The sequence below is a fragment of the Citrus sinensis genome, chromosome 3 (genome assembly GCF_022201045.2).
Source record: "Citrus sinensis cultivar Valencia sweet orange chromosome 3, DVS_A1.0, whole genome shotgun sequence".
Lineage (NCBI taxonomy): Eukaryota > Viridiplantae > Streptophyta > Magnoliopsida > Sapindales > Rutaceae > Citrus > Citrus sinensis.
In genome coordinates this window covers 32882032-32897794 of record NC_068558.1, presented here as the reverse complement: position 1 = coordinate 32897794, position 15763 = coordinate 32882032, and the positions used below count along the sequence as shown (strand labels likewise).

General features: G+C 35.8%; 3 protein-coding genes across 3 annotated transcripts; all 3 read left to right on the top strand.

The window, feature by feature from the left end:
* The first annotated feature begins 9560 nt into the window (after positions 1-9560).
* LOC127900758 (uncharacterized) lies at positions 9561-9962 on the top strand. Its single transcript, XM_052435964.1, has one exon. The coding sequence runs from the start codon at positions 9561-9563 to the stop codon at positions 9960-9962; it is 402 nt and encodes a 133-aa protein (XP_052291924.1).
* A 714-nt stretch (positions 9963-10676) lies between these two features.
* Positions 10677-11464, top strand: LOC127900757 (uncharacterized). The gene is made up of 2 exons (XM_052435963.1): positions 10677-10952; positions 11072-11464. Exons 1-2 carry the CDS (start codon positions 10677-10679, stop codon positions 11462-11464), a joined length of 669 nt encoding a protein of 222 aa, XP_052291923.1.
* A 78-nt stretch (positions 11465-11542) lies between these two features.
* Positions 11543-12994, top strand: LOC127900756 (uncharacterized). The gene is made up of 3 exons (XM_052435962.1): positions 11543-11958; positions 12001-12160; positions 12473-12994. Exons 1-3 carry the CDS (start codon positions 11543-11545, stop codon positions 12992-12994), a joined length of 1098 nt encoding a protein of 365 aa, XP_052291922.1.
* The last annotated feature ends 2769 nt before the right edge of the window (positions 12995-15763 follow it).

Sequence of the window (15763 nt, the reverse complement as noted above, 5' to 3'; positions counted from 1 at the left end):
GATGTTTTGCCATTAAGATGAAAGTCAGAATATTTAACGTTTTTTATTCAAACTTAAACATATTATAATTAGATATAAGTGATTAAAAAAACAAACAAAATAAAAATTATAAATGTAAAAAAAAATTAAGATTAAGACTTTAGACAAAAATCAAACAACCCTTTAATCTAAACCGAACCGAATACAAAATAAATTTTAGGTTTAATTCTATTCAGATTAACATAATCTGAATGCTCACCCTTTGTGTCATTTATATAATGGATAATAAGTTTTATAATTTAACAAAATTATTATTATATCATTTAATAGATAAATACCACATCAGATGGAAACAAATTGGGTTCCCCAAGCATCATTCAAATAGAAATTTGTAATTACATTTTTTTTGTATTTTATTCAAAGCTAATTGGGACAACCACAAATTATATTGGGGGCAAATAAATATTTAGGAGAAATAAAAAAGAAAATGAATTTTTTGAAAAAAATTAAACTTAATGACATAATACTTGATCAAACTGGACACTGTCTGGCTTCACCGTTGGTATTACAAACGTGCACGTATAAGTAGTACTAGTAGTAGTTAAGGTTTATCGTCAGCATGTCCAAATCATTTTTGTTGTGGCGTAGTTTAATTGGACACTTACTGACCATGTTCTCGAATTTTTTTCTGAGTAAATTTCACGTAAATAATTCGTGGTTAGTAAGTTAAAATATAATAAATTGTTAAATCTCAATTATACAATAGCATTATTCGATTAACACGTAGAATAAAATCATTAGCAGTTAGAGAGCCTTGAATAATAAAAAAAAAAAAGATCCTTTATGCCGTGCTTGCGTAGTTCGTTGGAACTCTAGATGTTTACACACAATCTGATTACTAAATCTACTTTTAAAAATTTCATATATGAAGTAAAAAGTGATATTATTGAAAAATAAAAGCAATGGCAATGGAGGGGGAGCTTAACTCCGCACGTGGAAAAATGGGTTACTAAATTCTCAAGTATTTTGTTTTTCTTTAAACGATAATATTATGTTAAAATTTGGACCACAAATTGTTGGTATACAATTGTTAAAAGACAAAAACTGAGTTGACTCTCAGTGTTGAATGTTGCCGGTCCATTAGGCATCCATATATATTTTTTATTTTGTTATACACAGATTGTTACAAATATTACATTAGACATTATAATTACAATATTTATAATCGTATTAAATAATTAGGACTATTGCCATACATTAACACATTGAAGGATTTATCTAAATACTTTAAATCCTCTCTAATATTCGAGGGGTGTCTACTCCACTCATATTTTATAAAGGAGAGACTGTCTCCACTCAATTAGTTGATAATTAAGAAAAAATTGAAACTAACCTCCATAATACTCTTATAGAAGTTCGAACTCTTATACTTATCATTGTAAGTGCAATACTTTTCCCATTGAATCAAAAGCTCATTGGTCATTAGGCGTCCACATTAAATCACTGTCACATGATGATTTATACCTGGACGACGTCTACGTCATGAGGGCCACGTAAAAGGAAAAATGTACTCTATGGTATGTACATTAATTTGCCACATAAAAGGAAGATGTGCCAGATACATTATTTTCCAATCTTAACTGTAACATGGTACAATTAATTTGTCTATCGATTTCGATCGCTTGAATATTTGTCATGTGGAATTTTCATCAGATGCGACTCATATAACATCAATGTTAGCGATCAAGTTCATGCATGCAATGATGCAAATATTATGTTATCAAAATGGGGCAACTTAAAATATGTATGGAATAATTTATTAACCAAAGATTCTTTAAATATGTAAAACACGTATTTTAATATATTACAAAATAAAATATTTTACTTAAAACATACATTTTATTTATTTTTTAATTTATCTATTATTTTAATATTTTAGGGTCCGATTATAGTGCAGCATGTTGCGTATTACAAACGTCCGCAACTTTTTTTTTAATTGATAATAGCTTTTTCGTTGTATATATAATTTACTATATCTATTACAAAAATATGTTTCGTATAACGATAATATAGTGAATCAGTGATTATGAATGAATAATTTCTTAACGACAATGAAAAACTTGTTACGATGGTGCAGCTGGGCATTGAGGCAAGAACCATAAAATTAACTTTCTAAAATCAATGCAACAGTAAAGAGATGGAATGTCAATGTGTGCGCGGAGATAAATCTATTGTATTCTCAATTAAAAATTTGGTAATTCCTCATAGATTAGAATAGATTTATAATAATGGTTCGATTTAGATATTTAATGCTCATAATTCGTTACATATTTAGAAGTAAATCAATAATCATAATTTTGACACATGAAGACGCACACCGCATTATTGAAACTTTACGCATATAACCAATTGGGTTCGACTATGTTAAAATCGCTTTAAGGTAGAGCAATATTTTATAACTACATGATTAAAATTATAATAAAATTTTTACTATTTATTATTTTATATGTATAATTATAATTCTTACTCTACTTTAGAACATTTTCAAAGTAGCCATAACTTTACTTTAAATTGGTAATTTTATTCGAGAGAGAAAACAAAAAGCAAAACGAAGCCAGCCTGGCCCAGTGTCCCCCAAATCAGCTTGAGAATTAAAGCCTACTTATTCCTTAGATATAGGCCGAGTTTGAATGGGCTTAAGGGACAATCCATTTGCCTTACATTACAGCTATTAACACCCCGCTATTGAAGAACAAACTCGCCCACCTGCTTCTCCCTCTGCAAACTCAACACACCCAGGATATTTTTATTTTCTTTACAAACTCTTCGATCGCTTCTATCTCTCTAAAATCTGAAAAATCAACGAGTGCTTTTTTTTTTTTTTTTTTGTGTGACTCATCTATCCAAAAAGACCAAAAGTAAGACATTGATTTGTTAAAAAAAAACTTGTTTTAAAACTACCTGATGTACTATCTTTTGCAAATGCTTATTGAGTTCGGCAGCTTATGTTTTTCCAAGTTCAACGTGTGCTATCACGATCGCGATTGGAAGGACTATCAAGAAGCTCCACTTAACTTCACATATAGTTTTGCAAACTCATTGTCTCAATCTATTTTAGGTCCGTGTTTGGAACTGAAGTCGGAGAGTTGTAACTTTTATAGTACTAAAATATTTAATAAATATCAACTATTATATTTTAGAAACTAAGTTGATTTGATTTTATATTTTTATAATAAAAAATGTAGTATATCTTTATTATTTTTTAAAAATTATATTTACTATATATTATTAACTTTTATTTTATAATTATAATTTTTTAAAAATTATAGCATCTCATTACAAAATAAGGCCTTAAAATAATTAAATTGGAATAAAGTAAAATAATTGTAAATGGAATTTAATAGGAAAATGTTATTTTGGTATTAGAATGAGAATAGTAATCACTGGGATAAAAAAAAAAAAAAAAGAGGATTCCTAAGAATTTTGAAGGGGTGTTAGAAGGTCCACTCTTAGTTTTAGGGTAGAGCACTTGTTTGGGATGCCAATTGCTGAAGCGTAGATTGACTGATACTTGGGCTAGTCCTTATTTATAGAAACTATGCCAGCCTCATTAACTGGTCCAGGTATTGTTTTGGACCATGGCTCATTAGTGTTCAGTGCAATATTTCATATTTGCACGATCACGTCGCGTCGGCATAAAAGGCCCTCATTAACTGGCCCAGTTTTAATACGTTTTTTTGTGTGTCTTTGTGTATCAATAAACCAACTATATTTTACCTCCAACCGCATAATTTTTCAATTAACATTGTTAGTCATTGATAAAATGAGGTACTAAAAATCTACAAGAAACCTAAGTGATGCAAAAAAAAAAAAAAAAGGGGGGGGGGGGGGGGGGGAAAGAAAGGAGGGATGGAATTGTCATTCTCTCTGAATTGTAATATGTTGTTGAAGCATTAATCATTAGTGGATGAAAAAGTTAAACGATGATGAGAGTAACACTATACGTATAACATAATCATTAATTAAAAAGAAATTAAATTAATGCTAATAAAAAAATGATATTATGGTTTAATGCTAAACTAAAAATTGTTAGACAAAATATTGTACTAAAATTGAACTGCTCAGTTTGCCTAACCGAAATCTCGATAATTTTTCTGGAGCAAAAGCAAAGCAAGCCACCTATCTATTGTTTTTTTGTTACACACATCTCATATTAACCATGATTAATAAATAACTTTAGTCTATAAGTAGACTAACTATTGAGAGCCGTAGTTTTTGCAAATTATTTAATTTAATAGATACATTTTGATTTTATTTTATATTTTTGGTGGTGGGTTTAAAATAGAGTATTAAATACAGTTTTGTACGTATTTGCTTTCTAAGGACAAACAACGATAGAATTATAATTAGAATATACTCAATATAGATGGCAGATGGATCTGAAAGTAGTTGGTGCTTTAAAAAATTTAGAGAGAGAGAAAAAAAAAAAATTTAGATTGACCGTCAAGTCATCAATCGCATCCAGTATTTCAGGGGTTACTGTCTTTTCATTTTTGCAAACACATCCAAATTGTCCCTTCATATTACAGAGTATCCTTGCCCATTTCCTAGGTCATCTGTATTATATATATTGCTTAAGCCCTTATTCGAAAGTCTAATTTGGTCTTAAATCGGAGTAATTTGAAGAAATTAAGCTGAACACATGTGGTAAAATCTGAAAGGAAATGAAACTTACCACAGGAGAAGGAAACTAGCTTTCAAAGTGGTTGTCCAGCTAGCACTTGATCTCGACTGAGGGTACCTATATCTACCCCATTAGTAATTGTAATTTTTCTACCATATGTTACCCTATGGCTCTAGAGGATGGCTTGTGACTCGAAATCTTGTTCAGCTCAGCACTTATATTTTGTAGATTGAGTAACCTTCATTCACAGAAGATTGTCCACAGAGATGTGAAAACAGAGAACATGCTATTATTGAACAAGACTCGCACTGTAAAAATTGCTGATCTTGTAGTTGCCGGTGTTGAAGCCCCAAATCCTAATGACCTGACTTGGGGGGGGGGGAGAGGGCAATCTTGGTTACATGGCTCCGGAGGTATAGACTTTATTTCTGTTCCTTTTCTACTTGCATATATGTAGTGTGATTTTGAGGTCAGTTTCTTTTACTAGAAAAAGATAATTCATGGCTGTTAGTTTTTCTTTATGTGTTTCAAGGAAAATGTAGTGGGGTATAGGTCTGGAAGATCAGTCATACATATAAGGTCATTTCCTATAAAATCTTAATTGCACCATCTCCCGTTAATTTCTGCTTCATTTGATGTGATGATGGGAAGTGTTGGCTTTGGACTGTCCGTGTTACTATGAGCGTTTTTTTTTTTTTGGGGTGGAAATACAAATGTAATGTTTAGTTTCTCAGAAGTCACCTCAGCCGTGGTTCGCCTGGTACAGTATCTGCTTCAAGCCCAAATATTATCTTTCTCTAAGAATCGACCATTTTCAACAGGTCCTCAAAAAAGGGGAAAAAAAAAATTGATGCCTCAAAATGCAACCCATTTCTTATTTCTGTCTACATTCATTTTGAAACAGAATCTGAGACGCCCGAGATACCAAGACGCTGCCCAAGTTCTCTAGCAAATGTAATGAAGAGATGCTGGGATGCTAACCCTGATAAGCGGCCTGAGATGGATTAAGGAGTTCAATGTGGGAGGCCATTGACACATCAAAAGGTGGGGGTGTGATCCCGGGTGATCAGCTTCAAGGTTGTCTTTGTTTCCGAAAGTATCAACGGCCTTGAATCGTCATCCCACTAAGCAGACAGATGAACACTTAAAAAGTGTTCGTGTCATCAGATCCGACAGATCCAAGTATATTTTTGGCTAAAAAGAATTTACAAAGCCGAAAGAAAAGGGGATTGGAGGGCTGCATATAACATATCATTAGTTTGAAAAGAATTTACAAATCTTTTCTTATGTCTGCTCTATTTTTAAGATTTTTCTGGGGTTGCAGAGTTGTGTATTCGTTTGATTTGCCAATCTAATGGTGGATTGGCTTTGCCCCTTGCTTCTGTAAGATGAAACATCGCCCCCTTATTGTAAACCAATTAATAATTAATTTGATGATTTTGCTGATATTGTTCTGCTACCGCATTTTTCTTGATGGCAGTTGGCAAATGTGGTTTACCTTTGGGTTTGAGTTTCATTTTTTGGGCAGACATTCTTATTCTTTAAAATAAAGATAGTCCATTCTCATAAATGATAAAAAAAATGTTTATTCATAAAAAATTAAAAAAAAAAAAAAGAATCGAAGAAGTAAACTTACTAAAATTTATAGAAAATTAAGTTTTTTTATTGTTTATTTTTTAGTCGGTCCTTTAGCAAACTGTCAATTGTAAATGTAATCTTTTAAACTTTATCTTTTTGTATTGAAATCATTTATTTTAACGAGTCTTAAATTATACATATAGATCTCTCAGCTTTAGTTATCTGCTCTTTTCTGGTTCCCTATTTAGTTAAAATTAAATCGTTTATATTCTTAAATTGTACATGTAGATCTCTCAGACGAAATTAGTCCAAATCGTTTGCCTTAACCAATTAGTCAATCGCAAATCACAGAAAAGACTCCACCCACGAGAAGCCATTACAACAAACTCAACCCATGTCAAAGCCATGTGTCCCAAGTTGCTAAAGCTGCACGTGAATAGTGAAGTGAGTTGTAAAAATCAACAAATTCCACCCATGAGAAGCCAGGTGTCGAATAAGTAACATGAACAATGAAGTCCTACAAAAAGCCAAAGCCACTCCAATTGTTTGCACCCAATGCTATTCAGCCGTTCGTTCTCTGTCACTCCCAAAAACTTCAAACTTAAAAGTTTCCAATTCCACCAAGTTTCCAATCCCACTCTCTATTCAACCTCTTTTCTTTTTAATAAAAAAATGATTTTTAGATTTTAAAGCTATTGGGTGAAAAGAAAAAAAAATTATAATTTAAGCTATATACATATATACTAGGAAAAACAGTATTTTTTTTTGTTTTCTTAAACCCGATTTATTCAAGTGTCATTTATAGATTTTCATCTTCTCAAATCAAAAGATTTGTGAAAGATCCTTTCAATTTATTTTTTCACATTTATAACACATTTAGATGCATGAAACACCTAAAAAAAATTTTGTTTTCTAAATTTTTGTATAATTTCTTTTTTACCATTTTTTTTCTTCAAAAGGCATATTCGTTGTATCATCTTTCAAAACCTTTTGTATTCACTAGAAATATATATTTAAATATAGAATAATATTAAAATATTGGAGTAAGTTAAAAATTTTGAATAATGAAATGAGACTGTGTAAGAAATTCAACTTAATAAAAAAAAGTGAATTTTCAGGTTTTTTCTTAGTTACTCTCTCACTTTTTTAATGTGGTGCAAGAATGTTGTGGACCGCTACAATGACTGTAATAAGTATATATCCATTATGGTTTTCTCTAACACCCCAACTAAAACGAAGAAAAAGTAGGAATGTAAAAAATGCAAGTAAGTGGAAATAAAAATTGTGTACATTAAAAAATCACAAAAATTAAATAAGAAAACAATCTCAAGAGACCAAAGCAGTATTTTTATTGATGTATTTCAACCTATAAATACCTGTCTCGTCTTGTCTTGGTACAAGTTTTGTCTCGTCTTGTCTGTATGACAAGTTCCTTTCATATTTTTTGCAGAATTTAAACTCTTCTAGTTAGTTTCTTGTCTTTTTCTCTATTTGTCAATGGCGATGTCTGAAGGAAATCCGGAGATCAGGATTAATAATGGCTATGCTCATATCTGTTTGGATGAGGAGGAAGGGGGGCTCATTATAGAAGGAGATGCTGGTAATGAGGGTGGTCCAGTGAGTATTGATTTTCGATTTTGTTTGGTGGGCAGATTTCTTACGGATAAAGTTATTAATTTCCCTGCCATGAAGAATACAATGGCTTCATTATGGAGGCCAGGGAAGGGAGTCTATATTAAAGATTTATCTCCCACGCTCTTTCTATTCCAATTCTTTCATGAAGTGGATGTGAAAAGGGTTCTTGACTCAGGACCGTGGACGTTTGATCAACATATTCTGCTTGTTAAGCGGCTGGAGGAGAACGAACAGCCTAGTAATGTCCCACTTTATTTTACTTCGTTTTGGATCCAGATTTACAACCTGCCAATAGGATTTATGTCTACGAAAATTTTAAAAGACATTGGCAATTACATAGGCACTTTTCTGGAGTCTAATGAGCATAACCTAATGGGGGTTTGGCGAAACTATATGCGCATCCGAGTGTCTATAGATGTTAGAAAACCTCTGAAGAGAAGGATGAAGTTAAAGAAGGCAGGCGGAGATTGGATTTGGGTGGATTTTAAATATGAACGACTTAACATATTTTGTTTTATTTGTGGATTTCTTGGCCATACTGAAAAGCAGTGTCCCCAATTGTATGAATGCCCTCCTGGGGAGATTGTGAAAGCTTATTGTCACTGGATGAAGGCACCAAATAGAAGAAATGCGATGAATTCTGGCGAACGGTGGCTGAGATCTGTACCGCCGGTGGAAGCTGATGAGGAAAAAAGAAGGTACGGGGACTTCGCAGTTACCATGGCAATTGGCCCAATTCTTGCCGCAAATCCGGGGCATGCTATCACTAAGAATATTGAGGAGAACGTGGATGTGGGGAGCATGGTAGTTAATAAGGAAGGTGACAGTCTGGTGTCTACTAAGACTCTATCATGTGTGAAAGGAAAGCAAGTTGCGGGGACAGTAAATGAAATTGATATCAATCCGGATTCTAGGGATGATATGGATGAAGGAATAATTGTTACTGATTCCAACAGGAGACGGTCACAAGCTGGATTGTACAGCAAAATGGGCTTTGAAGGAGAGGTATCTTCCCAAGCGATGATTTTACCACTTGAATCAAAAAATGGACCAGCGGTGGGCCCTGTAAATCAGGCCCTCCGAGACAAATGAGTGTCCTAAGCTGGAATTGCCGTGGGCTGGGCCAACCACGGACAGTTCAAATGCTGGAGGAATGGGCCAAATGTAAGAACCCAGTTTTTATTTTCCTTATTGAAACTCTTTGTAATAGAAATAAATTAGAAAGCTTAAAAAATAAGTTGGGCTATGAGGGGCTGTTTGCCGTTGAGCCAATGGGCCGAAGTGGAGGGATTGCCCTCTTTTGGAAAGCAAGCAGCAAAGTGAGATTAATAAAATTCTCTAGAAATTGTATTGATGTGGAGGTTGAGTATCAGGAGCTTGGAAAGTGGAGGATGACGGGCTTCTATGGTTTCCCGGAATCCAGTCGTCGGCGTGAATCTTGGAACCTCCTTCGCACATTATCTATTGTGTCCTCTCTTCCTTGGGTGTGCATTGGGGACTTTAACGACCTTTTAGCTGCTCATGAGAAGCGAGAAAGCATGAGCATCCCAATTGGAAGCTGCAGGGATTTAAATAAGCAGTGTCTGATAGCGGATTAATTGACATCGGTATAAAGGGTTATCAATTTACATGGAAGCGGTCTCGGGGGACGAAAAATTGGGTGGAGGAAAGGTTGGATAGAGTTATGGCCACTGATTCGTGGATAAGCCAATTCAAGGAAGCTCGGGTTTGGAGCCTGGAGTCTTCTACCTCAGATCATTTGCATATTTTTATAGACCCAAACCCTTTACTTCATTCCCGAAGGCATAAAAGATTCCATTTTGAAAATATGTGGCTGAGAGAGGCTGATTGTACAGAGGTGGTTCGGTCTAGCTGGTCTTCCTCGCGTGGGTTTCCAATTCAACAAAAAATCTTAAATTATGGGACTGCTTTACTTCAGTGGGAAGGTCACTTAGCTCAGGATTTCCAAAATCGTATTTCCAAGTGTAGAAGATGGATGACCCTCTTGAGGGGGCGTCGTGATTCAGCTGGTCTTGAGGAGTTTACAGAGGTTAGGAAGCAGTTTAATGAGCTTCTTCACAATTAGGAGGTTTTCTGGAAACAGAGGTCAAGATTGCTTTGCCTCAAGGAGGGGGATGTGAATTCTCGATTCTTCCATGCTACGGCTACTACAAGAAAGCGAAGGAATTCTATTACGACTCTCTGCAATGCTCAAGGACACTGGTGAAATAAATGGTTTGATTTCTGACTACTTCTCCAAGTTATTACTTCTGATGGTTGTCAAAATGATGAAATCTTAGATTGTGTGGAGATAAAAGTTTCTGCTGAGCAGAACAATTTGCTACTCGAACCTTTTTCAGCTAGTGAAGTTAAAGGGGCTCTCTTCGAAATGCTCCCGGACAAATCACCAGGTCCCGACGGTATGAACCTTGCCTTTTACTAGAGATTTTGGCTTAATATTGGTGAGGATGTGACTGAGGCATGTTTAAATTTTATTACTACTTGCTCATTTCCTAAGGGCTTAAATGACACATCTATTGTGTTGATCCCCAAGAAATCAAAACCAAAGTCACTATCGGATATAAGGCCTATTGCTTTATGCAATATTTTGTACAAGATTGTCGCTAAAATGCTCTCAAATCGAATGAAAACTGTTCTGGGCTCTGTAGTGTCTGAATCTCAGAGTGCTTTTGTGTCGGGTCGAGCCATAACCGATAATATCCTTATATCCTCTGAAATTATGCATTTTTTAAAGAGGAAACGGTAAGGAAATGTTGGGGCAGCTGTTCTTAAAATCGACATGTCGAAGGCATATAACCGAATTAAATGGGCATTCTTGGAAGCTATGCTGCTTAGGCTGGGGTTTGATGCTAAATGGGTGACATTGATTATGCTATGTGTTTCTACATTTCGGTATCATGTTATTCGGGATGGGAAGGAGATTGGACCTATTGTTCCTAGTAGAGGGCTTCGTCAAGGGGACCCTTTGTCGTCGTACTTATTCATTCTTTGTGCGGAGGGTTTAAGTGCTTTAATCCGTAAGAATGAACATGCTGGTTTGCTCCACGGGGTTCAGGTAGCTAGAGGAGCCCCTGTTGTATCTCATTTATTCTTCGTGGACGACTGTTTTCTGTTTTTCAAGGCTAACCAAGGGAAACTCATTTGATTAAGTGCATTCTCGGGGTGTATGGTCAGGCGTCAGGACAGATGGTGAACTTCAGCAAATCCTCAATTTCCTTTACTTTGAATGTTAATGAAGATGTAAAGGAGCAATTTTGCCATATATTGGAGGTTAATGCTACTGCTAACCATGGTACTTATCTTGGCTTACCCTCTTTTATTGGTAGGAACAAGAAAGAAGTTTTCAGTTCCATCCGAGGTAGGGTGTGGCAGAAGCTTTACAGCTGGAGTATGAATTTGTTGTCGGGAGCTGGCAAGGAAATTCTGTTAAAAATAGTGGCTCAAGCTATCCCTAATTATGCTATGCAGGTTTATCTTTTGCCTCTTGATCTTTGCAAAGAACTAGAAACTATGATGAACTCATTCTGGTGGGGAAGTAGACGTGATGGGAGAGGTGGTATTCGCTGAATGAAATGGGATTTGCTGTGTAAGCCGAAGACCAATTGAGGAATTGGCTTAAAAAACCTACACGATTTCAACGTGGCAATGTTGGGGAAACAAGTTTGGAAGCTGTTAACGAATCTGAAATCTCTTATTGGCCAAATTTTCAAAGCTCGGTATTTCCCTCGCACATCTATTGTAGAGGTTGACTTAGGTCATAATCCAAGTTTTGTGTGGAGATCTTTAATGGCAGCCAAGCATATTATTGTTCGTGGTAGTAGGATCCAGGTTGGCAGTGGTCAGAACACTCTTATTGGGTCGGATCCTTGGCTTCCAGATGCAGCTAATGGTTTTATTTCCACTAGCTTAAATGAAATATTAGCAACAGCACCGGTCAGCAGTTTGATAGTCCCTGGACAGCGTAGATGGGACTACGATGCAGTGGCAGATCTTTTTGATACTCGAGACCGGAATCTCATCTTGCAAATCCCGCTTAGTTCTCGAAGAGACAAGAATGTATGGTACTAGATGGCAGACCCCCATGGGTTGTATACTGTTCGCAGTTGTTATAGAATGCTTAATAATTGTGTTATCGCCCCTTCATCTGGTGTTTGGAGGAAAGTTTGGAACTTGGAGGTGCCTAGTAAGGTGAAGATCTTTCTTTGGCGAGCCGCAATGAATGTGCTTCCCATAACCGATAATCTTATTCGGAAGAGAGTCGAGGTAATGTCTATCTGTTCTCTTTGCAATCAGCAAAATGAAACTGTTGTGCATGCTTTGGTGAACTGTGTTTTTGCTCAAACATGTTGGTTGACTTCTTCCCTTGGTTTAATTGGTTCTCAACCTTTATTTTTTGATTGGTTGGAGCAAGTTTTTACTTGCTGTAATAAAGAGATGTGTAACCTTGTTGCCATGATATACTAGAGGATTTGGTACCACAGGAATGAGAAAGTTTGGAATAACAAAGTCTGTAGTGTGCGTCATGTCCTTAACTCTGCTGAGAATTATTTGTTTCAATGGTAAACTGTGAGGCAGCATTCTGGTGTCATTAATGCTACTTCTATCCAAGGCTGTCATGGGGCAATTTGCTGGACGCCACCTCATCCAGGATGGCTTAAGTGTAATGTTGATGCTGCAATATTTTCAGCTCAGGGGAAAGTGAGTTATGGAGGGGTCATTCGCAACTCTGATGGGATTTTTGTGACAGCTTGCTGTACGTGTGTTCTGGGTAGTTATGGGGCAAGGGATGCTGAAGCGCTTGGTGTGCGTGAGATCCTCAGCTGGATTAAGCAGCGGCAATTGTCTTGTGTTGTAGTTGAAATGGATTGTTTTCAGGTGTTTAAAGCTCTCACAGAGAACTATTCTTGTCCTAATGGTTATGGTCTTATTCTTGATGACTGTAGAGCTTTAGTTAAGTCTATAAGAGATATTGAATTCTCTTTTGTTCGAAGGTCTGCGAACACCACTGCCCATGTTGCTGCCCGAGTGGGGGGTTCTTTGTCAGGCTTTGGGGAGTGGAGTCATGTTCCACCTCCTTGGTTACTTACTTCTCTGTAGTTTTTGCCTTTTAATGAAGTTGCCAGTTTAAAAAAAAAAATTGTGTACATTAAATATTCTTGTTTCCTATTCTTCGATTTTATATATATGGTAGATCCAGCTATTTTGTACCCCATGAATTGTAGATTGCTACTCTTATTAATATTAGCTAAAATTTAACATTTTTACTTTATGTTTTAAAACTCATTAAAAGATTTCGCATGTTGTGGCAATAATTTGATACTTCAATAAAATATAATTAATATAAAAATTAATGTAAAAAAATTTAGTGAATTTCTAAAACGATTAATCTCTAAGAATATAAAGGGGATTTTGGTAATTTTTCTCATTATGTGATTGTAAAAAATGGTGCGGTTATTTTAATCTGCCAAAACACACATTAGATCCACCTGTAAAAAAAAAATTCTTTTATTACAAAATTGTTCAAAATTTAAATTACTATTATAGACATAACAATACATACCACAAAACTCTCAAATTATTCTATTATTCACTTGGTTTCTGGCTGCAAGTTATTGATGAAGAGTAGGAATCCATATTATACTAGGATTAGTTTCCTTATTAACTAAAGTTTAAAGACTTTTTAATTCCTTTCTAATTTAAAATTTTCTTTCCCTTTCAATTAAGGATTTTGTTTTACTTCATGAATTAGGATAATTACTACTACTATAAATAGCTTTCTCTTGTAGCCTTTGAAGGTAGAATTTTGAGTTTAATAATATTTCAATTTTCAAATCTCTTTGTGAGTATTTGAACAGTTAATTCTCGGTATTCTGTGGAATCAACGAGTCGTAACCCTTAAATTCGCGGTATTTTTTGAATCAACCTGAATTTAGTTGTTCTTTTGTTCCGGTATTCTCTAGAATCAACGGAATATTTGAATTTTAAACTTTCGCTGCATCAGTTTGGTATCAGAGCCGAAACTTGGTATCACGAATCTAACTCCATCTACCACCACCATCAGTCCATTCCTCTCCATCAACTGAACCTTTCCCACCATTCCTCACCGCTGATCGACGCTCAAACCACCGGAAACCGAAGCCCTCCAACACCGTCAGCTTTATCTACAATTTCCGGCCAAAACACCACTTTTTCAGACAAATCACCACCACCATCATACTTACCAACCCAAAATCTTTCAGATCCGCCCATCCTTACTCGATTTCCGACCACCGTCATCGGAAATCTAAAACTTTTGCTTAATTACAGTTTCGGCCTAAAATTTTTATTTACTTTCAGTTTAGCCCCACTACATTTTTAAACCCGAATTTGAAAAAATGCCTCCAAGAAAAGTTCGTGATGCTCATACTGCAACTTACAATCAAGAAGATGTTTCGAAAGATGAAGCCCTGGCTAGTATGACAGCCAGAATTGATATGTTAGCTGCACAAATGGCACGAATGACAGAGTTACTTGACGAACACCATCGTACTCCAGAATGTGAAGACAAATCAAGTGGAAGCTTTGCTCACCCATTCCCTGGGCGTTGACCTAGAACTGAGTCTACTGATGACAGAAGATGGGAATCTGGGTTGAGAATTGACATTCCCGAATTTCAAGGAAGTGGTCGACCTGAAGAATTATTGGATTGGATTAACGTCATTGAGGAAGTTTTCAAATACAAAGAAGTTGCTGAAAATAAACTAGTTTCGCTTGCTGCAACTCGATTTCGTGGAAGAGCAGCAGCTTTGTGGCAACAAACTAAGCTCACAAGGATTAGGCAAGGCAAAAAGAAGATTGATTCTTGGGAAAAGTTCAAGAAGCACTTGCGTGGAGCATTCTTGCCTTATAATTACGCCAAACTGTTATACCAACAGCTACAGAATTTAAGGCAAGGTAATCGATCAGTGGATGATTACACTACAGAATTCCATTGGTTGGTGGCAGGCAATGACTTGACAGAGACAGAAGAACAACAGGTTTCCCGCTACATTGGAGGCTTACGGTCTCAATTTCAAGACCAATTAAATTTACTTGATCCATACTCTGTTTCAGAGGCACACCAACAAGCCTTGCAGTTGGAGAAGCAATTTAGTCGACGTACTAATGACTCAAGCTTTTAGGGTGCTCGAAGTGTTGTTCGTGATAATTCAAACCCGACTTCCCAATTTCGTACTTTCACTCCTCCAAATCCTCCAAATAAAACTAGTAAGCCTAGTGAAATCGGTCAAAGCAGCAAAACCCAATCCTCGGGTTTGGGATTACACTGTTTTAATTGCGGAGAAAATGGGCACCGAATGACAGAATGTAAAAAGGGAGGAAAATATGGTAAAGGCTTATTCATAGGCACAGAGTAAAGCGAGGACCATCAGGAGGAAGAAACTGAAGAGTTCGCTATAGAGCCAACTTTTGTTGGTAGTGGTAGCGCTCAATCTATTAAAGAACATGGTGATAGCGGACCAATGTTGATCGTGAACCGTGCATTCTTCACTCCTAAAGGGCAAGACAAAGACAAGTGGCTACGACAAAATATCTTTCAGACTACTTGCACAATTGGGGGTAAAGTATGTCGTATGGTCATAGACTCAGGCAGTTGCAAGAATGTCATTTCGGAAGAAGCCATAACAAAGCTAAATTTAAAGACAGAACCTCATCAAACTCCATACAAGCTCATATGGCTGAAGAAGGGAAATCAAGTGACAGTATTGAAACGTTGCTTAATTTCCTTATCCATTGGTTCAATTTATAAAGACAAAATTTGGTGTGATGTTGTGGCTATGGATGCTTGTCATCTATTACTGGGTATACCTTGGCAATATGATCAAAACG